This window comes from Nerophis ophidion, linkage group LG22 (genome assembly GCF_033978795.1).
Source record: "Nerophis ophidion isolate RoL-2023_Sa linkage group LG22, RoL_Noph_v1.0, whole genome shotgun sequence".
In the NCBI taxonomy this organism is placed as follows: Eukaryota; Metazoa; Chordata; class Actinopteri; order Syngnathiformes; family Syngnathidae; genus Nerophis; species Nerophis ophidion.
The window spans coordinates 24,587,090-24,612,485 of NC_084632.1; the positions used below are offsets into that span (position 1 = coordinate 24,587,090).

Consider the following 25,396-nt stretch of genomic DNA (forward strand, 5'->3'; position numbering starts at 1 on the left):
AGTCCTTCGCTATCGATACCCTCAGCCACAAATCTTTAATCCTCACTCAAAATATTGGGGAAATTGTCGTTTTCTCTGTCCAAATAGCTCTTTTTGTTGGAGGCCCCCATTATAAACAATGTGACTATGTGAGGAGCCCTCACACGGGTGACGTCGTTGTCTGCGACTTCCGGTAAAGGCAAGACTTTTTTATTAGCAAACTTTATCGTCGATGTTCTCTACTAAATCCTTCCAGCAATATCGCGAAATGATCAAGTATGACACATAGAATTGACCTGCTATCCCCGTTTAAATAAGAAAATCTAATTTCAGTAGGCCTTTAAACCATAGAGTGTTCAGACCAACCTAATTGAGCATTACAGACATTGTCATCGTTGGAAATCCAGCGTTCAGATCTGAGCAGAGTTTAAAGCCTCCCTAATAGAAGGTCGGCTGCATTCATCTGGCACCACAACAGTGGCATTCTGGGAAATAAAGGGAATTTGAAATTGAAGCCAAAAGCACTAAAAGCAGTGTGTTCTAATTGTTCCATCGCAGATTTGCTGAAGGATTACAATAGCATGACCTCACTATAACCATGACAGTAATGGAGACATGTTTTTGTCCTGCCTACAAATGACACATACACATTTACAGTATTCCATTAATGTACAATCAAGGACAAAAAGACAAAAAAGCGAACTTCCTGCTAGTCTGTGATGACAGGTGGAAACATTGGAGGCTAGAAAAATAATTCATTATGGATTTACGAGAATACAAGACTTTGTGGATTTGTATTCAGTATATTTATTTGGGGAATTAACGAGCAGGGGAATGGGGCTAAATTAGCTCAGAGGGCAGATATTCTTGTGGTTTACAAATATTTTTAAGGTACTGGGCCTTCTTATTGTTCAGATTTTACCCCTACAAACCTGACGTCCTCCGACACTCATCTACTAATTATTCCAAAAGTCAGAACACAAAGTCGCAGGATGGCAACTTTCCACCTAAATGGAACCCATTTATGGAACAGCTTGCTAAAAGACTTTAGGGCTGTGGAGAACGTTCATGTTTTTAAGAGCATGCTTAAGACCCACCATTTTGAGTCAACTTTTACCTAATATTAATTATTTTATTAGAGTAATTTGTATTTTACGTTTTATCTTATTAATTATGCAATATTTTATTTAGTTCTATTTATGTATTATAATATATCTAATATGTATTAATAATATATCTAATATATTTAATTTATTATACGGTATATTCATTATATTTGTATCTTTTTTATTTATTTATTATTATTGTAATTAAAAAATGTTTTATCTTCATATGTCTTACATGTATTTGACCCTTTATCTCTACTCATGGTTCTTACTATTTTACAAGTTTTATTATTTTTACTCTCCAACATTTTTTAGAGGGAGCCATCTGCCTCAGGGGTCATTGGCCGTGCTGTGGGGGCGCTTTTGTGTCAGCGTCCTGGTGGCCATGGTCTGATGACCTCCTGGTGCAGATGGCTCCTGTGATAGTTTTTACTCACATGTCTCCTCTGTACTCAGCCATGCATTAATTTCTTCATATAGTTGCTTATGTGTGTGTGTTGTGTTGCATTTCTTTTATGTATGAAAAGCACTGTATGTATAAAGTCTGATTGGTTGATTGATTGTGGATAAACAAGAAATATATGTTTAACATTCAAAGAGGACATGATGAACGCAATGGTACTGTACCTTTTAAAAGGTCAGTTTAAAGCGGATAGCCTTTAGTCCGTGTTGAGGGCGATCATATCTAAAAAAAACACAGTTATTAAAACCTGCCCTCTTCTTGGTTCAACCATGTATGATATGCCACACGCAAGGAGAAAAAGGTTAACGCCACTTTTCAAAAGCAGTGTTTGGAAAAGAGTATGATCGCCTACGACGGTTTAGCAGCAACCGTTTTTAAATCCTCTTGTGAATGATCACGCATAAAGACGTCTATTAAATCCATTTGGCTGAAATTATCATTTAAAAAAAAAGTGCTTTTAATCATGACAAATATTTTGTAGTATAACGGCCAGATGTAAAGAGAGGGCAAATCGATACATAGTGTCATTACCTGGGGAAGGGTCAGTGTATGATCGATATGAGAGTGATTCGATGGATATTTTCAATAAATCTTTTTTTCTTTTTATTGTTTATAAGTTCAGGAAATAAGACACTGGACAAAGGAGGACTTTGAAGGCAAAAATCTAATGATTTCATTAATGATTATGATAATAAATTATATTATATATTCATCCATCCAACCATTTTCTATAAATATATATATATATATAAATGTATATATATGTGTATATATATATATATATATATATATATATATATATATATATATATATATATATATATATATATATATATATATACACACATACATACATACATATATATATGTATATATATATATATATATATGTGTATATATATATGTATGTGTATATATATGTATATATATATACATGTATATATACATATATACATGTATATATAAATATATATATATATATATATATATACATGTATATATGAATATATATATATATATATATATATATATATATATATATATATATATATATATATATATATATGTGTATATATATTAGGGGTGTAACGGTACACAAAAATTTTGGTTCGGTAGCTGAGATAGGCGCCAGCGCCCCCCGCGACCCGGAAAGGGAATAAGCGGTAGGAAATGGATGGATGGATGGACGTACCTCGGTTCAGAGGTCACGGTTCGGTTCATTTTCGATACAGTAAGAAAACAACAAAATATACATTTTTGGATTATTTATTTAACACATTTGCCAAATTTTCCACCAAAAACATTTTTCTTAGTGGAATATTTGATGTGAAGTAATCGGAAACTTGGATAGGTCAAAAATTCATAATAACATTGATTTTGATAAAATATTATGTTTTGAGCAATGACAGTTTGAAAGAAAAAAAAAGCTTTGTTTTATTACTCAACGTTGCAACTTAAATTACATGTAGCCTTTAAGCTTTTTTATTTCACTTTTGTTTATGTTTTTTTCTATTTTAATAGTATTTTTAGAATGTGTTGTGGGCCTTTAAACATTAGCTGTGGGCCGCAAATGGCCTCCGAGGCACAGTTTTGACACCCCTGCTATAGATAACAAAAAATAAAATCTGATAAATCTATGGTTAAAAAGCAGAGCCTGGCGACGCATGCGCATTTATCATAACTCTCTCGCTCTCTCTGTCTCCCCGTCCCTCACGAATGTTGCTGCCATGCGCCACTTTTTTTTGTTTGTTTTTAACCCCTTCTTAACGCTGAACGTACATTGAAAATACACGCAACCATTAACTTAAAATGCCGGACATTTGAGGCATTTAAGAAACTCCACCTGGACAGCTCCGCAAAGAGGACATAACCCGTGAAAAGAGAAGGTGTGGTCAGTCTATCATATACCTTGATCGCTGCTAGCATGCCGTGTGCTGTTGTTTTTTTTATTGATTGATTGAAACGTTTATTAGTAGACTGCACAGTACAGTACATATTCCGTACAATTGACCGATAAATGGTAACACCCGAATGGTAGCACCCGAATAAGTTTTTCAACTTGTTTAAGTTGGGGTCCATGTAAATCGTGTTTAAACGTGTTTAAGTCGGGGTCCACGTAAATCAATTCACGGTGCCTCGGTGTGCATTGTTTACAAAACCTGCGGTGCGCTACTTAATATCTCCGTGACGTTCAGTTCACCTCCGAACCGAACCGAAACCCCCGTATCGGAACGGTTCAATACAAATACACGTACCGTTACACCCCTAGTATATATATGTGTTTATGTATGTGTATATATATATATATATATATATATATATATATATATATATATATATATACATATATATATATATATATATATATATATATATACATACATATATATATGTATATAGGTATATATATATATATATATATATAGGTATATATATATATATAAATATATATATACCTATATATACATATATATATATACATATATATATATAGGTATAAATATATATATATATATATATATATATATATATAGGTATGTATATATGTATGTATATATATATATAGGTATATATATATATATATATATATAGGTATATATATATGTATATATATATAGGTATATATATATGTGTATATATATGTATATATATATATATATATATATATATATATATATATATATGTATATGTATACATATATGTATGTATACATATGTGAATATGTATATAGATAAATGTATGTTTACTTTGTTTTGCTCAAACAACTGCATGTATACGTAAAAGAGAATACGTAACTAGTTTAAATATTGTATTGATATTTTTACTCAACTGTAATTATGAATAAATACAAACATTTGCAGTTCATACATGCAATTAGTATCAGCCAAACTCACTCATGGATGATCGGTATCGGAATTGACAGCATTATATAGTTCTTATATTTTTGTTATTAGATTAGGAAAATGTCATTTGGAGCCCTGGGCAAACTATACCTTTACCCTAATATTTTTGTTGCACAACCTTTTGAAGTAATTACTGTAATTACTGTTGACATGCCCTAGTGTGTGAATGTGTGTGTGAATGTTGTATATCTGTGTTGGCCCTGTGATGAGGTGGCGACTTGTCCAGGGTCTACCCTGCCTTTCGCCCGAATGCAGCTGAGAGAGGCCCCAGCATCCCCTGCAACCCTAAAAGGGATAAGCGGTAGAAAATGGATGGATGGATGTACTGTATGTTGGCCCATTGCTAATGAGCCAGTTGACCCCCCTCGCTCAGGTTTGACGGGTGCCTTCTTTTGAATGCATGTTTCAGCTCTTTCCACAGACTAATAGAATGCTTCATTATCATCAAACATGAGAGCATGACTCACATAAGATCAATTCAGAATAAGACTTTACAATTAGCCATTTTTGAGGACACATGACCTGTCAGCAGATTTCGAGATTTTTTTGTACCCTGTACATACAATCTGTATCATATGCAGCCAAACAGCCGAGAACAGGGGTTCTCAAATGGTGGTATGCGTACCCCTGCGGGTACTAGAAGGTATGCCAAGGGGTACGTGAGATTTAAAAAAAATATTCTAAAAATAGCAACAATTAAAAAAAATCATTTACAAATATATTTATTGAATAATACTTCAACAAAATATGAATGTAAGTTCATAAACTGTGAAAAAAAATACAACAATGCAATATTCAGTGTTGACAGCTAGATTTTTTTGTGGACATGTTCCATAAATATTGATGTTAAAGATTTATTTTTTTTGTGAAGATATGTTTAGAATTTGTCAGGCTTTCCCCTGACAGTTTGTCTATGTTTTAGTTTTTTCCTCTGCATTTGTCTGTTTCCTCTGTGTTTAGTATCTCCTGTCTTTAGTTCCTGTCTAGGGCTCTTATTTTGTCAGCTTCCTGTCTTGTTCCCTGAGTGCTGTGTTCCTCCTCAGCTGCGGCTGATTGGCACCTGGCCACACCCGTTGCCAATCAGCCTGCTCCTATTTGTACCTGCTTTGTCTTGTGTCAGTTGCTGGATCATTGTATTGTCATTCGGACTTGTCGTTGCCATATGTTGCTGTTGTCTTGTCTGTGATTCTTTTCAGCTATTACCTGTCGTGCTACATTTTGTCCTGGTCGTCGTAGCGGTAAGCTGTTCTTGTTAGCCATTAGTTATTTCCAGTTTGTCTGTTTGCTATCCACTAGCTTCCATGCTAAAATTCCTTTTTGTTTTCTAGCTTCCAGTGCTAGCTCCCTTAGTTTGTTATTCCGCCCACGTGCGTGCTTTTTGTTTGTTCTTTAGTTTTAATTAAATCATGTTTTCATATTCTATGCCTGCCTCCGTCTCTGCATCTTGGGGTTCGTCAACAACAAATACCCCTGACAGAATTAAGTTCATGAATCAAGATGGATCCCTATTACAATCCCCAAAGAGGGCACTTTAAGTTGATTATTACTTCTATGTGTAGAACTCTCCATTTATAATTGTATCACCTGTTTATTTTCCAACAAGTTTTTAGTTATTTTTTATCTTTTTTTTACAAATAGTTCAAGAAAGACCACTACAAATGAGCAATATTTTGCACTGCTATACAACTTAACACATCAGAAACTGATGACATAGTGTAGTATTTTACTTCCTTATCTTTTTTTTTCAACCAAAAATGCTTTGCTCTGATTAGGGGGTACTTGAATTAAAAAAATGTTCACAGGGGCTACATCACTGAAAAAAGGTTTTCCCAGTAGGTATGATCTTCATTTGTCTCTATGCTTCATTTTTGCATGTGGGAACATAGAGCTGCTGTGGCCTGCCAAAAAGTCCCATATTTTTCTCCCTGAATCATTGTAATTTGTCAATATGCATTTTGGCAAATTCCTGTCTACTTTCCTAAATTATCACTTTTGTCAGATTAAAGTTATTTCGGTGAGTTTTGTGGTTTTTTTTTCTTTCTTTCATAGAAGAATACCAACTATTTTATCCACATCTGTATGGACAAACAACCAGTCATAGTCACATTAACACCAATGAACAGATTTAGAGTCTCAAATTAACCAAACATGCATACTTTGGACGAGGAGGAAGAATGTAGATTACTCAAGGGAAACCCTCACAAGCACAGATGTAGTGTAATGGAGATTAGAGCACACATTTCTTGGCTGTGAGGCAAACCACACTGTCTTGTATTGCTAAAAATATGTGTGTTTAATACTTTCATATCATTTCTTGGTGCAAAGGGGCTTACTTTTGTGACTGCTACGTGAAATGATGCCGTCACCTTGTGTTGAATTACTCCATAAGATTGTTAACTTTTCGTTTTGGTTTCCTTTTGACCAAATAATTCACCATGTAACATATACATTTATTATTGTAAACATTTGTCTTGAAATTAGGAGCAATACATAAATACAGCAAAAATATTGTACTTTTAACTACTGAAAGAGCTCTATGATTGACAAAATCTCAGAGTTGGCCAATAAAAACTGAGTCTACTATTAAACGCAGAAAGTCGTGGAAATACAAATAATGTGACTGAAATAATATCATTGTGAGGAAAGGAATGTTTGTTTTCCAGGGACTATGCACTTCACAAATGAACCCAGGTCACTGCTTGCTGTACATATCCTACGAAGTCAGACCTACACTGTTTCAATGTCCATTTCTCAGATGATGTATTTGTTGATGACTGAAGTACTGATATCAACCAAACCTAACTCCCCCCGCCCTAACCCTTCTCCACATCCCACCCCGCTGATTGTAAATAATGCAAATAATTCATTGTATATATTCTTTTTTGATTGATTGATTGAAACTTTTATTAGTAGATTGCACAGTTCAGTACATATTCCGTACAATTGACGACTAAATGGTAACACCCAAATAGGTTTTTCAACTTGTTTAAATCGGGGTATGATGATTAACTTGTGTGATGACTGTATTATGCTGATAGTATATATTTGTACCATGAATTGATCAACGTGGACCCCGACTTAAACAAGTTGCAAAACTTATTCGGGTGTTACCATTTAGTGGTCAATTGTACGGAATATGTACTGTACTGTGCAATCTACTAATAAAAGTCTCAATCAATCAATCAAAGCCAGGGACCACCAACTTTAGCTGGTAGCACTGCACCCTTCTCAGACCATCTCTTTACCTGCCTACAGGACATTATCATTCAGACTATTAAAACTCTGGCCACCTCAAACACACATGCGAAAAGCTACCTCCGAAATCTAGCTCCCAAACACTGCGCTACTACTGCTAATGATAGTCACTAGGTTGGTGTAGATTTGGAAGGATGTTTCAGCATTGGGGACACAGGGCTGACTGGGGCGAGCCGCCTCATCTTGAAGGTGTAGCTCTCCTCTGGCAAAGGTAATGATCCTTCAGAAAAAAGGAAAATTGTTTACATACATCACATGTAAAAATGTGTCACTGCTGAAAAACGAAAAGACTGAAAGGGTCCGCCTAAGTTATGTAAATCACAAGTTTAGACCCAAGTGTTTTCTAGTAGGTAATGATGACCACGGTAAAACTCCCTACGGTTAGTTTTACTGTTTTAAATCAAAATGATTGAAAAAACGTGCTTGATAGCCGTACTTTAATAAACTCACGGACGGACTGGCGCCAGCTCACTAACTTAAATGCTCACATGGAAACAAGATACATTAACATCTTTCCCCATTAAGAAATTGCTTACTCTAATCTAAACATATATAAGCACATCACTGTCGGAGCAACTAAGCTATTCAATTGTCCACATTGATCCTACAGCTGTGCTGGCTTACTGTCTCTCAGAGTGATCAAACTTTACTGAGAGAAAAACATACATGGGTGTTTTTACAGTGCATTCAAGGACCACCAAACAGAGTAGGACACAACGCCCGCCAGATAAAAAGAAAAAAATAATTAGATTTGCTATGTTAAGCACTTTCCATTTTAATATGTTTTAAAGTACTACTGTATAAACCAATATTTAAAACAAAAAAGCTTAACCATCCATCCATTATCTACCGCTTGTCCCTTTTTGGGGTCGCGGGGGGTCGCTGGAGCCTATCTCAGCTGCATTCGGGCGGAAGGCGGGGTACACCCTAGACATGAAATAAAAAATTAAGACTAAAACACGATCAGTGAAGCATAGGAAACACAAAACATGCGAAATAGTGGGTTTTTCGAACAATGTGTCCATTTACTTTAGTTATTAAAAAAATACTTAATTACTGCAACGTACTTCTCGTCAGGGTCCCCAAAAAGAGCATCAAAAAACTCCAGTATATTCAAAACAGCGCAGCGAGGATCCTGACGAGAGTTTGCAACCGGGATCATATCAAACCCATCCTCAAATCGCTCCCCTTTGCATCCCGGATCCAATTTAAAGGCCTACTGAAATTAGATTTTCTTATTTAAACGGGAATAGCAGGTCCATTCTATGTGTCATACTTGATCATTTCGCGATATTGCCATATTTTTGCTGAAAGGATTTAGTAGAGAACATCAACGATAAAGTTCGCAACTTTTGGTCGCTAATAGAAAAGCCCTGCCTGTACCGGAAGTATGTGCGCGTGACGTCACGAGTTGCAGGGCTCCACACATATTCACATTGTTTTTAATGGGAGCCACCAGCAGTAAGAGCAATTTGGACCGAGAAAGCGACAGTTTCCCCATTAATTTGAGCAAGGATGAAAGATTTGTGAATTAGGATATTGATAGTGAAGGACTAGAAAAAAAAAGAAGAAAAAAAAGCCACGGCTTCGGGCGTCGGCAGTGCGAGCATTTCAGATGTAATTAGACACATTTACTAGGATAATTCTGGAAGATCCCTTATCTGCTTATTGTTTTAATAGTGTTTTAGTGAGATTTTAAAGATTGTAAAGACATACCTCGAGGTCGGTTGGCTGCGGTGAACACCCAGTGTCTCAGAGAGAAGCTGAGGAGCCAAGCTCACAGCTGCCTTTTAAACGGCTGCTGCAGGACGACGAATAATCCAATGATTTCTCCGGTAAGATACATATCACGTTGTTGCCCTAGGGTAAACTGGGTAACACATGGCATACTGACAAAACTTAACCTATTGTTATTATAACAATCTACAAGATTAATATAGGTTGCCTCTCTCTCTTCCCCTCCATCTTTCAGTATTCCTTTTTATTTATTTATTTATTTTTTTAATTTTATTTATCTTTCTAGTTATTATGTATACGTAATGTTGCATTTGAACAACTGTATTGTTGATAATAGAGGTAAACTATTGGTATTGTTCATGATCAATAGCGCTTTTTCTATTGGTATTTGTATTGCTCTAGTTTTAGTGTAAAAATGCTCAATGTCATTTCTATATTATTATTTATTTCACTAACTGCTTATTTGCTATCACTTTTACGATCGTATTTGTACATATTGTGTGTGCTGGTGTTGTTCTATTGTTGTTGTTGTTTTTGTTGTCATTGTTGTATTTGCTGTTGTTGTTTTTGTCTCTCTGTCTAATCCCCCTGGCAAGAATGTGTGGATATCCTGCGACACTCAAAGCAGATCCATTTCCAACGATAAAGTCAACGAAATCTGCAATATTGGAAAATAGACCACCACTGAATCTGCCGGAGTGCGACCTATTAAGGGACGACGGCAGTCTCTTCCCACAGACGAGCGAGGCAAACCCCCTGGATATGTTGGCTAAGACGTGATTAATGCCACTTCTTTTTCTGTCTCATTTTGTCCACCAAACTTATAAGGTTGTGCATGAATGCACAAAGGTGAGTTTTGTTGATGTTATTGACTTATGTGGAGTGTGCTAATCAGACATATTTGGTCACGGCATGACTGCAAGCTAATCGATGCTAACATGCTATTTAGGCTAGCTGCATGTACATATTGCATCATTATGCCTCATTTGTAGCTATATTTGCCTCCAGCCTTTCCCTCCACCCACATTTAATGCCAAACAAACACATACCAATCGTTGGTTAGAAGGCGATCGCCGAATTCGTCCTCGCTTCCTCCCGTGCCGCTGTCTGTCGTGATATGGCTCAATAGCTTCAGTTTCTTCTTCAATTTCGTTTTCGCTACCTGCGTCCATAGTTCAACCATCTGTTTCAATACATGCGTAATCTGTTGAATCGCTTAGGGCAGTGGTTCTCAAATGGGGGTACGCGTACCCTTGGGGGTACTAGAAGGTATGCCAAGGAGTACGTGAGATTTTTTCTAAATATTCTAAAAATAGCAACAATTCAAAAATCCTTGATAAATATATTTATTGAAAAATACTTCAACAAAATATGGATGTAAGTTCATAAACTGTGATAAAAAATACAACAATACAATATTCAGTGTTGACAACTAGATTTTTTGTGGAGATGTTCCATAAATATTAATGTTAAAGATGTATTTTTTTGTGAAGAAATGTTTAGAATGAAGTTGATGAATCCAGATGGATCTCTATTACAATCCCCAAAGAGGGCACTTTAAGTTGATGATTACTTCTATGTGTACAAATCTTTATTTATAATTGAATCACTTGTTTTTTTCAACAAATTTTTAGTTATTTTTATATAGTTTTTTCCAAATAGTTCAAGAAAGACCACAACAAATGAGCAATATTTTGCACTGTTATACAATTTAATAAATCAGAAACTGATGACATAGTGCTGTATTTTACGTCTTTATCTCTTTTTTTCAACTAAAAATGCTTTGCTCTGATTAGGGGGTACTTGAATTAAAAAAATGTTCACAGGGGGTACATAACTGAAAAAATGTTGAGAACCACTGGCTTAGGGCGCTGAAATCCGAGTCTGATTCCGAGCTATTATCGCTATACCTTTCTGTGCTATCCGCCATGTTTGTTTCTGTGTGGTCACGCTGTGACATCACAGGATAATGGACAGGTGGATATAATGACGGTTAAAATCCGGCACTTTAAAGCCGTTTTTCGGGATATTGCGTGATGGGTAAAATTTTGAGAAAAACTTCAAAAAATGAAATAAGCCACTGGGAACTGATTTTTATTGGTTTTAACCCTTCCGAAATTGTGATAATGTTCCCCTTTAACAGTGAGTAATATATGAATATACATGTATATATATAATACATTAACAATATATATTTTTTACATAAGCTGCAATATGGTTCAATATGGCTGCAAAATGGTCCATGGTTCTCGCCCGGAAAAGGGTGGAGTGCCAACTCTGGGTTGGGGAGGAGACCTTGCCCCAAGTGGAGGAATTCAAGTACCTTGGAGTATTTTTCACAAGTGAGGGAAGAGTGAACCGCGAGATCTTCAGGCTGATCGGTGCGGCGTCTTCAGTAGTGCGGACGCTGTATCGATCCGTTGTGGTGAAGAAGGAGCTGAGCCGGAAGGCAAAGCTCTCAATTTACCAGTCGATCTACGGTCCCATCCTCACCTATGGTCATGAGCTTTGGGTTATGACAAAATCACAGGTACAAGCGGCCGAAATTAGTTTCCTCCACTGGGTGGCGGGTCTCTCCCTTAGAGATAAGGTGAAAAAGCTCTGTCATCCGGGAGGAGCCCAAAGTAAAGCCACTGCTCCTCCACATGGAGAGGAGCCAGATGAGGTAGTTCGGGCATTGGTCAGGATGCCACCCGAACGCCTCCCTAGGGAGGTGTTTAGGGCACGTCCAACCGGTAGGAGGCCACGGGGAAGACCCAGGACACGTTGGGAAGACTATGTCTCCTGGCTGGCCTGGGAACGCCTCGGGATCCCTCGGGAAGAACTGGACGGAGTGTCAGGGGAGAGGGAAGTCTGGGCTTCCCTGCTTACGCTGCTGCCCCCGCGACCCGACCTCGGATAAGCGGAAGAGGATGGATGGATGAATAGAAGCTGCAATAAAAAAAATACAATTGATCAAAAAATGGCTCTGTCACCAGAATTTTACAGTAAAAGCAGTGTTTTTTTTACAGCGTATAAAAAATTTAATAAATGGAATGGAAAAACAATACCACTGTTTTTAGCGGGAAGATTCAAGCAACAGAGCCGCCAGTTGTTTTTTTTTACTGTAAAATATTGTTGTTTTAATATTTTTTGTTTGTATTTTAATGTTTTAGTGTCCTAATGTATATGGGAAAAAAAACAGTACCAACGTTAATATTACTTTGAAAAAGGTCCATCTTGAGCTGCTTGTTGCTGACTCCCGCACTACCAGAATCCATCAGCTAATATGTTTGGTTTGTAAAAGATCACCACGGTTTAAACATTTTATATCACGACTATTTTGACCCAAATCATGACCGTTATTATTGTTGAATGTGCTCAAAATCTATAATCAAGTTTTAATATTTGACCTGCTTAGTGGCCTAGTGGTTAGAGTGTCCGCCTACCTGAGATCGGTAGGTTGTGAGTTCAAATCCCGGCCGAGTCATACCAAAGACTATATAACTGGGACCCATTACCTCCCTGCTTGGCACTCAGCATCAAGGGTTGGAATTGGGGGTTAAATCACCAAAAATGATTCCCGGGCGCAGCACCGCTGCTGCCCACTGCTCCCCTCACCTTCCAGGGTTTAATAAAGGGTGAAGGGTCAAATGCAGAGAATACTTTTGTCACACCTTGTGTGTGTGTGACAATCAGTGGTACTTTAACTTTTAATATTTAGGAAGAAAGTAGGCGAGAACTGGGCAGCACAGTGCAAGAGGGGTTAGTGCGTCTGCCTCACAATACGAAGGTCCTGAGTAGTCCTGGGTTCAATCGGGATCTTTCTGTGTGGAGTTTGCATGTCCTCCCCGTGAATGCGTTGGTTCCCTCGCAATGCGTGGGTCCCCACCTCCAAAAACATGCACCTGGGGATAGGTTGATTGGCAACACTAAATTGGCCCTAGTGTGTAAATGTGAGTGTGAATGTTGTCTGTCTATCTGTGTTGGTCCTGCGATGAGGGGGTGTGTTGTCCAGGGTGTACCCCGCCTACCGCCCGATTGTAGCTGAGATAGGCACCAGCGCCCCCCGCCACCCCAAAGGGAATAAGCGGTAGAAAATGGATGGATGGATGGATGGATAGGCGAGAACTCCGTGCATGCTGTCTGTCATCTGGAGTCTATCCCGGTGGCTCTTAAAATAAATGCATCTTTTAGAACTATGACTTCAAAGGCATCCATCCATCCCATGTAAGTTAATAATTACTGTGCATGGCTGGTGTTTAACTTTTAACAAGACGCATTTGTATCTGTGATTGTGTTTCTGTGGCCATGTGATGATACAATACCACACTCCGTCACAGAGCTTCAATGTTGTGGCAGCCACATTGATGGCTGACTTGACTCACCAAGCAACAGTAGTACACACACATACATACATACAGAAGAATAATGCCTACCAAGTGACAACGTCTGACCACAACCCGTGTCTTCACTCATTTATTTTGCACCCGGATCATAACAGCTTGGTGTGTCTGTCTGCCTGATGGTGCAAGTTATGGAATTTTGGTCTTTTAGTAGCAGTATTTTTTGCTCTCATTCTCCCTGTAAATTACATAGACAAAGTATGTCACCCATAATTGTCTAAATGCCACGAGACTAGCATAAATCAAGCATAAGACCAAAATGTGTGACTCTGTGGGAAGAACCAACACTTTTTTTTCCTCAGCTTTTGAAATATTCGTCTTTCAGAAGATGAAGGGAAAATTCAAGAGAGGAAAAGCAGTGATACGTAATTTCTCAGCGTCAGTGGCGGTTTTAGGTTCAGTGTGTCATACGCTGTTCTTTTGTGTTGTGTGGGTGAGCGTTTTCAAAGCTATTAGCAAATCCATCCATCTATTTACTACCGCTTATTCCCTTTGGGGTTGCGGGGGGCGCTGGTGCCTATCTCAGCTACAATTGGGCGGAAGGCGGTTTACACCCTGGACATTGCATGGCCAACACAGATAGAAAGACAACATTCACACTCACATTCACACACTAGGGCCAATTTTGTGTTGCCAATCAACCTATCCCCAGGTGCATGTCTTTGGAATCATATCCGGTATTGTACCGCCTCTGAAAAGTACCGGTCCGCCGCCCCACCCCCATGAGCGTATTGAGTCGATACTACTATGATTAATCTTCTTTCATTTTGTTTTTTATATATACTATGTTTGGGGGTAGGTTGATTGGCAACACTAAATGGTCCCCAGTGTGTGAATGTGAGTGTGAATGTTGTCTGTCTATCTGTGTTGGCCCTGCGATGAGGTGGCGACTTGTCCAGGATGTACCCCGCCTTCCGCCCGATTGTAGCTGAGATAGGCAACAGCGCCCCCCGCGACCCCAAAAGGGAATAAGCGGTAGAAAATGGATGGATGGATGTTTGGGGGTAGGTTGATTGGCAACAATAAATGGTCCCCAGTGTGTGAATGTGAGTGTGAATGTTGTCTGTCTATTTGTGTTGGCCCTGTGATGAGGTGGCGACTTGTCCAGGGTGTACCCTGCCCTCCGCCCGAATGCAGCTGAGATAGTCTCCAGCACCCCCGAAAACCCTGAACGGTACTATCGGTAGAAAATGGATGGATGGGATGTTTGTGAACTCAGGAAATATGTGCCTGGACATTTGAGGACTTTGAATATGACCAATGTATGATCCTGCCGCCCCCACTCTGGACTGGACTCTCACTATTATGTTACATCCACTATGGACTGGGCTCTCACTATTATGTTAGAGCCACTATGGACTGGACTTTCACAATATTATGTCTGACCCACTCGACGTCCATTGCACCGGTCTCACCTAGAGGGGGTGGGGGGTTGGAATGGGGGGGGGGGGGTTACCCACATTTGCGGTCCTCTCCAAGGTTTCTCGTAGTCATTCACCTCGACGTCCCCCTGGGTTGTGAGTTTTTCTTTGCCCTTATGTGGGCGCGGATCCACGGTTGTCGTTGTGGCTTGTGCAGCCCTTTGAGACACTTGTGATTTAGGGCTATATAAATAAACATTGATTGATTGATTGATTGTCACGACCTTGTATCGGATTGATACCAAAATTTGTGGTATCATCCAAAACTAATGTAAAGTATCAAACAACAGAAGAATAAGTGATTATTACATTTTAACGGTAGTGTAGATCGAACATGTTAAAAGAGAAAGTAAGCGGATATTAACAGTAAATAAACAAGTAGATTAATCATTCATTTTCTACCACTTGTCCTGAATAATGTTGACAAAATAATAGAATGGAAAATGACACAATATGTTACTGCATATGTCAGCAGACTAAATTAGGAGCCTTTGTTAGCTTACTTACTAATAAAATACAAGTTGTCTTGTATGTTCACTGTTTTATTTAAGGACAAACTTGCAATAAGAAACATATGTTTATTACCCTAAGATTTGTGGTTAAAATAAAGCTAAAAATGCAATTTTTTTGTGGTCCCGTTTATTTCGAAAAGTACCGAAAAGAATCAAAATTATTTTGGTACCGGTACTGGGACAACACTACTGTACACTATTCCAAAGGCTCGCGACCTCGGAAAAATTAGTAAAATCGGTGGAAATGATCCATATGCTCACGTTTAATGGGCAAGAGATTTAAGTAAACTGCCACCATTGTCGAAGCCAAACTTGTCTATATCTCATCAACGAAGTCAGTTTTTACCCCGGTGAAGAATTTCAGAATGAAAAGTCTGATAATGCTCATTCTCCTCCCTTCAATCTACGTGTAATCTCCGGCTTTCATCTCCTATGTGTACGAGATGGAGTGAAGTTGCCCACTGCTCTGCCTCAATTCAGTGGGTTTCCCTGAAAAGAACAAGCCCTAGTTTTACCTTTAAATACTTTGATCATTGGGCCAATTTTCCGAAAATAATACTCAATCATTTTTGTGCTTACCTTTGACTAAAAATAAACAGACAACATGCTATTTTTTTTCAAAATACTGTATGTTGATTGTCGGCCGCAGCTAGCTGGGCTAACGCTAACAGCCCACTAAATGCTACATTTGAAAGTTAATGAAATAGGCTTTGATTCAAACTTACCAGTCCGAAAATGCTGTGAACACACCAACAGGTACCAGGTTTTGGCGTTAAAAGTCAAGTTTGATCGTCTCACGGCTGCAATTCAGGCTATTCGCTATTAGCTTACTTAACCGAGGTCCTTGACTTTGCTTTCACGCTGGAAATGATAAAACCCCCCAAATAGTTGTTTTTTCCTGAAGCGATCATGACAACAGTTTAGGAAAGAGTCTTGCCTTCAGCCATGTAAATACGTGGCCAGCAAGACCCACAATGCATTGCGTTCACGACATCACACTTTCAAGCCCTGTAGGAGACTCTATGTTGCCCTATGTTCCAGACACACAAGTGTGTCATGATCTGATGAGAACATGAGGGCTGTGCACAAATAAATATGAATGTTTTTTTTCTCCCCCTCATCCTTGCGGCGCCCCCTCGAGAATGGCGCCCATAGCTACAATCCCCACTGTTAGGAATTCTTTATTTACCCCTCGAGTCATACCAAAGACTATAAAAATGGGACCCATTACCTCCCTGCTTGGCACTCAGCATTAAGGGGTTGGAATTGGGGGTTAAATCACCATAAAATGATTCCCGTGCGCAGCACCGCTGCTGCCCACTGCTGCCCACTGCTCCCCTCACCTCCCAGGGGGTGATCAAGGGTGATGGGTCAAATGCAGGGAATAATTTCGCCACATCTAGTATGTGTGTGACAATCATTGATACTTTAACTTTACTTTACTTTGACTTAAAATCAAATTCATTTTGTTTCCCCCCCAGAGCGACCAAGTTTTGGTTTGGTGTGAGAACAACATCCGCTGCGCACAGGTAAGTACATATGCTGCGTTATACTACACACAATGTTGCCTCATTCCAGATTCACTGCTTTCTGCAGAACATGTTGTCTGTGTTTGAATCTGATAAATATCCAACATTTTTCTGTTATTTGGTGTCTGAGCAACTCTATTGAGTTGTTTGGGGGACCTTGACCAAGATGTGTGAATAATGCATGTTTTCATCATAACGTGTGAAAGCTTTAATGGATGAACTAATGCTGCTTGTGGTGTTTACTAACTCTTTCCACCTTTGATTAACCAGTACACACTCAAATAACCTTTGAGATGGGTTCCTTCCTGTCTTTTATCACTTTTACCCAGCTAGGTCCTTTTGTGCCATTTTCATTACTTTACTGCAAACCCACAGACTTGTCTTTGGGCAAATGAAAAATGTTTTTTGATGCAATCTCAGACTGAATGTAGAGCTCAATCAGCAGAGGTCAATATCAATAAGAGCTTCCTCATGCAGCGGATATAGCGCACTGTACAAATAAACAGCCATCAATCCCTAGCCCCCTCCACCACCATAATTACAAATACACAAATCTTCAATTTAGAACTCAAAATGTTAATAGTACTATTTTTTTAATGGTGGGAATGTTTTGATTCGATTACAATTACAATTAAGGAGCTACAATTTGATTAAAAATCGATTATTGATGCATCTTTAATTTATGTATATCAATTTTTAATTTATTTTCGTCTCACTTGATAAGCGTTTCTCACTTGCAACTTTTAAAAACAGTGCATTTGTTATAAGAAACTCCCATCACATTTATTAAATTAATGAAATTGTGTGCAAAAGTGGAACATATGATAAAGCAGTTAGTCGGTCGGGTCTCTCAGAGAGGTGGCTCACTGCGTTCAGCCACATTTTAGAACTGGCTGCAGTACTTTATTTACAATAAATACATTTATTATCAATTATTGACATTTACTAATAGATTTTATAATCGTCCATGTCCGGATTGGGATGGATCTAGAAATCAATTATGTATCCCACCTCTACTGATCACCACACCTCTGCATGTTGCTACACTTTTATTTCCTGTCAGTCGCACAATCGCCTGAATTCTGAACTTTCAAACGATTACTGTCATGTCTCTGGTAGTAATATTTTATTTACAATTTGTTTTTTTTAATGTTTACAATTGAATGCAACTGACATCCAAACGCAGCCACTAAATAATCACTTGAACTGTATGGGAGAATTTTTGTTTTCCTCCTTCTTTCTGAATGCAGAAGTGCCAAAATGTTTTGATTCCAAGGGCCAAATTTTGCCGCGGGCAATGTGATTTATCAAGACTAAATCAGTTGTGCGGATGCTGTTTTGTGTCGATATTGAACTTGTCTGAAATGTTCGTACGAACTGGCACAGTTTCACAGAAATGGCTGTGAGAAAGAAGGCAATTGCATTGCAAAGACAGACAGAAAAGGAAAGGGAGAAAGTGAGAGAGAGGGAGAAAGGAGGACAGAAAGAAAGAGAGAGAGTGAGAGAGAGGGGGGGAGTGAAAGAGAGAGATAGAGAACATTCTGTCTCTGCTTGTCAAAAATGCTTGGATTGTCCAAAATAGAAATATTAGGCATATATATTTCGCAATACAATTTAGCAATTTTATAGCTGCTGGATTACTTAATTAAGAAGATAATCAAAACAAATTGCATTAATTAATTTTGGTGTTTGCTGGCATTAATGTTTTTTTTTTCATAAAGAAAATATCTTGTTAGAATATATATCCTGTATGAAACGTCTTGCAACACACACTACTGTTCTAAAATAATTGCAAAGCTGATAGCACATGCAAAGCTGATCAACTACATGTGTGTAAAGTGAATTGCGTATGTTAAGTGAGCAGAATAAGGTGTGCAATCCATTTTGCGCCTATGTCTTCATTAATATCCTAAATATATGCTAAATATTAAAATGCTTATAACACTGGGAGGAGAAGATGCATATATGATTATTTAGTACATGCAACGTGATTAATCAACACTCATCACTGTTTTGCGAGCACTATTTTGCGTTTTATTTAGCAAGGATGTGCAAACTGACAGTTACACACACAGCTACAGGATCAGTGCTTGCGCTGCACAAACAGACGAGATGAGAATCCTAAGTCCTATGTGTGTGTGTCAACATTTTGGACTGTCGGAAATCAAAAATATTAGATGTATCGTCTATTCAGCAACATCATTTTATGAATGTATTGCTGACAGATGACTTAAGGGGCTGATTAAAACTAACTCAATTGATGCATTTTGGTGTCCTTTAGTATTTTTTTTGATGACGTTTTTTTTTTTTAAATATATAAAATATTTCTTCTATGAAAAATATTTCTTTAGGTATGCTTTTTCACATCTTGAATGGAGTAAGTGCAGCCTCTCTCTAATAAGCACACCAAAAAAAGTGGTGTCAGTGTAGATGCACTACCGGATTGCTTCTAAAATGCCCATTAAACGTAGTACATGTCTCCTGCATGTTTGAAAACATAGCAAAACGCTGCAGGTAAAGTAGATTAAGTAAATTAGTTTCTCCATGGCGATGCCCCGCACAGTACAGGCAAAATCCTTGGTCTGCACCACTTTTTAAATTGCACACGCAGTGTTAGTAAAATCACACGCAACACGGCCACTAATAATATATGCTACTTTTTAGATTGCACACGCTGTTTACCGCATAGTATTTGGATCTTAGTAAATCAGGCCCTCCATGATGAACAGTGCCACATGTTCAATCATGCGTGATGCACACATTATTCCACGGCACAATTTAAAAAAAAGTAAATCTAGATCAGGGGTCACCAGCCTTTTTAAAAACCAAGAGCTACTTCTTGGGTACTGATTAATGCGAAGGGCTACCAGTTTGTCACACACTTAAATAAATTGCAAGAAATAGCCAATTTGCTCAATTTACCTTTAATAAATAAATCTATATATATATAAAAAAATGGGTATTTCTGTCTGTCATTCCGTCGTACTTTTTTTTTCCTTTTACGAAAGTTTTTTTGAAGAGAATAAATGGTGAAAAAACGGTTTAAAAAGAGGAGAAAACACGAAAAAAAAAATAAAATAAAATTTTGAAACATAGTTTGTCTTTAATTACGACTTTAAAATTCAACCGTAAAAATTGAGAAAAACTAGCTAATTCGAATCTTTTTGAAAAAATTAAAAAAAATAATTTATGGAGCATCATTAGTCATTTTTCCTGATTAAGATTAATTTTAGAATTTTTATGACATGTTTTAAATAGGTTAAAAACCAATCTGCCTTTGGTTATAATATATAACAAATTGGACAAAGCTATTTTTCTACCAAAGACAAATAATTATTTGTTCTAGATTTTCCAGAACAAACATTTTAAAAGACATTCAAAAGACTGTGAAATAAGATTTAAATTTGATTCTACAGATTTTCTAGATTTGCAAGAATATTTTTTATTTATTTTAATCATAATACGTTTGAAGAAATATTTCACAAATATTCTTCGTCGAAAAAACAAAAACTAAAATGAAGAATTAAATCAAAATGTATTTATTATTCTTTACAATAATAAAAAAAAAAATACTTGAACATTGATTTAAATTGTCAGGAAAGAAGAAGAAGGAATTTAAAAGGTAAAAAGGTCTATGTATTTAAAAATCCTAAAATCATTTTTAAGGTTGTATTTTTTTCTCTAAAATTTTCTTTCTGAAAGTTATAAGAAGCAAAGTGAAAAAATAAATGAATTTATTTAAAGAAGTGAAGACCAAGGCTTTAAAATATTTTATTGGATTTTCAAATTCTATTTCAGTTTTGTCTCTCTTAGAATTAAAAATGTCGAGCAAAGCGAGACCAGCTTGCTAGTAAATAAATACAATTTAAAAAATAGAGGCAGCTCACTGGTAAGTGCTGCTATTTGGGCTATTTTTAGAACAGGCCAGCGGGCTACTCATCTGGGCCTTACGGGCTACCTGGTGCCCGCGGGCACCGCGTTGGTGACCCCTGCTCTAGATGGTCTCTGTTTACTCTATAATGGCTACCTTTGGGTGGCTTGCATGTCGGATTTAAATATTTAAATTCAAGTATGGAAAAGCCTGTGCCATATTATGAAACACTTGTATCAGATTGTATCTGTAATACGACAGAATTTTCTTTAATTGAGGCACATATATATGTATATATATATATGTATATATATATATATATATATATATATATATATATATATATATATATATATATATATATATATACACACACACACACATATGCGTCGGTTATGGCCTATACATATATGCATACTGTACATATACATATATATATATATATATATATATATACACACAGTACAGGCCAAAAAATTTGGACACACCTTCTCCTCATTCAATGCCTTTTCTTTATTTTCATGACTATTTACATTGTAGATTGTCACTGAAGACATCAAAACTATGAATGAACACATGTGGAGTTACGTACTTAACAAAAAAAGGTGAAATAACGGAAAACATGTTTTATATTCTAGTTTCTTCAAAACAGCCACCCTTTGCTCTGATTACTGCTTTGCACACTCTTGGCATTCTCTCGATGAGCTTCAAGCACGCCTGTGGAGTGAAAACCGTTTCAGGTGACTCCCTCTGTAAGCCCATCGAGAGAATGCCAAGAGGGTGCGAAAGAGTAATCAGAGCAAATATATACATATATATATAAATACATATACATGTATACATTTTATATATATATATATATATATATATATATATATATATATATATATATATATATATATATATATATATATATATATATATACACACACACACATGTATGTTTGTGTGTGAGTGTGTGTGCGCGCGCGTGTGTATTTGTGTGTGTATTAATATATGTTTTACACAATAAATATGCTGTATAAAGTTGCAGATTAATGAAACATCGGGAAAGAGTAATGAAACAACTGATATTGGTAAGCAGGGTTTCATGAGCTGTCATGTTTTATCTGTTCTTTAGTTGCATCAATTCCCAGGCTTTCCATATCAAAGACACACACGCCAGACAGATGTTGTAGCAACATATGGTTTGTGTCACCTCAGCACTAAACCCATGGAAAATTCACTTGGGAGTTCACTAAACCTAAACTGCAGCCTTCACTCATATATATTCTTCATCTTTCCTGTTTCCCCCTCTTTTATCTCTGCCTTTTTTTTCTCCCTCACACACACGGAGATCTCACACAAATGTAGAAAGATAAAATGTCTACCAGGTGTGTGAAGTAGTGTATTGTCCACTAACAAATAAGATGGATGCACTACAATGTTGTCCTTTTCTTTACATTTCCTTTGTCAAATCCCCAATATGTAAATATTTTTGGGAATGCAACTAAGTTGATTTTGTCGTCAACTTTTACCTGTTCTGCACTCACTGTCCTGTTTTTAAATTTGTATTCATGTTTTGCCTCGTTTGATTGCGGTTTCCACCACCTTACTTGTGGCTAAACAAATAATAGTGTTAATAATTACTATTAAATCCTACGAGTTAAACAGATATTTGCAGAAAAGATAAAACAATCATTTAGTTATTCATGATCAAAAGCTTTTTTAACCTTTTCCCCTGTCTATTTATATTTAACTCAAACTCTCCCCCAGTTGAATTAAATGAGTTAAGGTTAGTTAGTTCAGTGTGTTTATTGTGATTGGACAATACCATTTGGTTGTTCATGCCTATCCTATATCCACCTATCCATTGTTTAATAAGGCAATGCAATTTAAATTTGTGGGCAAACTTATCCCAGGTGACTTCAGACATAAACCAGGGATAATTACATAATTTCATAACTATAAATGCATTGTCAGGTGGCGTAGGTTGTTGTGATATTAATGCGGACAATTGAGGACGCAGCGTGCAGGCGAAAAATGTATTTAATAACTGAACAAACAAAAGGCAAAGGCTAGGAAGTGCTCCAAAAGCATAGGGAAAACTACGCATATAAAAAGATTTAACTTGACAGACTATAAAGAAAACAAAAACGGAATGCCGGATATCAGCAAAAATATCACAAAGCATGTGGAGCAGATTGCGTCCACAAAATACAAACAGGAAGCGCTGTGTTGTTCGAAATAAACTAATACCATTAACATACCTTATTTTTCTATGTATTTATTCATTTAATTTTATTATTTAATTGTATTATTCATGGAATAAATTGTGTACAAGTTGATAACAGGAAGTGAATAAATAGGTTCCTAATTGTTGTGAAATTGAAATAGGGTAGGAATAAATAAACTATGCTTCTTACCACTCATTTTTGAACATGTTGAAAAGAGAAACTTGACAAATCACACTGTAGCCATTATTCATCACAAGGAAGGAGAAGTCCTACTTTGAGTTTATTTAATAGTTAAAACAAATTCACATAATGGATTCCATATTTCAAGGTGTGACTCATTACAGGAATTTAAGAACAGTTTTTTCTACTGATATCATTTTCATAGCTTGCGTATATACCAGTCATTATAAGTTAGCCATTTTTTAAATATTGTCTTTTCTATGATGCATTTTGACAAAACATATATTTTTATTTCTCGATGAATCACGACTAAATTGCTGCAGTTGATGCATTTGTTGTTTTACGTTTATCCACTCTCAAACCACATCTCTACTCACCACCTCCACTCTTTCTGATTGACTACCTTTGCATGCGTGAGTGTGGCTGTCAGCCTGCTATCGCGGCAGGTGAGGCTTTAAAACAGCAAGAGAGGCCATAGGAGGGCAGCGAGACAAGGTGTTGTGTGTGTATGTCTGTTTCGGTTTCTGTGATTAATTATTGTGCAGATATCTGAGGAGCTCCTATCCAAACTGTGGCCGCATTCAGAAGCACACAATCATTAATCTTAGCCGCTATAGCGCATTGGTGTGTTGAACAGCAACATCTCTTACTTCTGACCTCAGCTTTGTCTACTCCTCTCTCACACTTTCTTACTTACACCCATAATTCATTATGTTCCCTTCAAGGCCAACGTGTCTCTCGGACTCTCTCAAAGAAATACAGCTTGTGATTTAAAGCTTGCCACTGACACTTGAGAGAGTGAGGTCTGTACTACATGCATACCAAGTTTGGGTTCAACCATAATGCATTAGCCCAAGGTCTTGTCTATTTCCACTGTAATATTGACTAAACAGTGCATAGGAGGAAGTGATATTCTTCACTTTGAAGAAATAGACACCTCCTCCATTGCACCAGTCCCCTCCAAGGTTTCTCATTGAAACCCATTGGGTTGAGTTTTTTCTTGCTATGATGTTGGATCTGCGCAGGAGGATGTCGTTGTGGCTTGTGCAGCCATTTGAGACACTTGTGATTAAGAGCTATATAAATACATTTTGATTGATTGATTGATTGACATGTAAATGCAAGTTAAAGCACTCCGTACAGCACATTATGATAGTGGCTCTCATCTTTACAGTGTATCCTGATGCTGACAATTAAAATGTTCATAATGTAACAACATGAGCTCAAAGTACAGCTGAAATAAGATCATGTCGTACAAAACAACAGCACTGACACTTGTGTTGTCACGATACCAGTACTAAAATTGTTTTGAAACTTTTCGGTACCTTTCTGAATAAAGGGGACCACAAAAAATTACATTATTGGCTTAATTTTAACAAAAAAATATTTTGGTACATTGAAAATATTTTTCTTATTGCAAGTTTGCCCTTAAAAAAATTTGTGAACATACTAGACACCTTGTCTTTTAGTAGTAAGTAAACAAACAAAGATTCCTAATTTAGTCTGCTGACATATGCAGTAACATATTGTGTCATTTTCCATTCTATTATTTTGTCAAAATTATTAAGGACAAGTAACAGAAAATGATTTATTAATTTACTTGTCCTCATGTGTCCAGGGACATATTTCCTGAGTTTATAAACATAATATACATTTAAAAAAAATAAAAGAAGATGTTGTGATGCCAAAAAATATCAACGTAATCATAGTAGTATTGATAAGATACGCTACTGTACTTGGTATCATTACAGCGGATGTTAGGTGTAGATCCACCAATGGCGTTTGTTTACATTTTGATTGCGGTGAGCTACGGTGTGTAGTGAAGCATGTTTAGCTAT

General features: G+C 37.0%; 1 protein-coding gene across 2 annotated transcripts in view; it reads left to right on the forward strand.

The window, feature by feature from the left end:
• anos1b (anosmin 1b) overlaps positions 1 to 25,396 on the forward strand; it is a 120,912-nt gene that overhangs the window by 22,117 nt on the left and 73,399 nt on the right. For both annotated transcript variants that reach the window (XM_061883578.1, XM_061883579.1), the window contains exon 2: positions 17,244 to 17,291. In XM_061883578.1, coding sequence (XP_061739562.1) covers positions 17,244 to 17,291 — 48 coding nt within the window. The remainder of the gene's footprint in view (positions 1 to 17,243; positions 17,292 to 25,396) is intronic.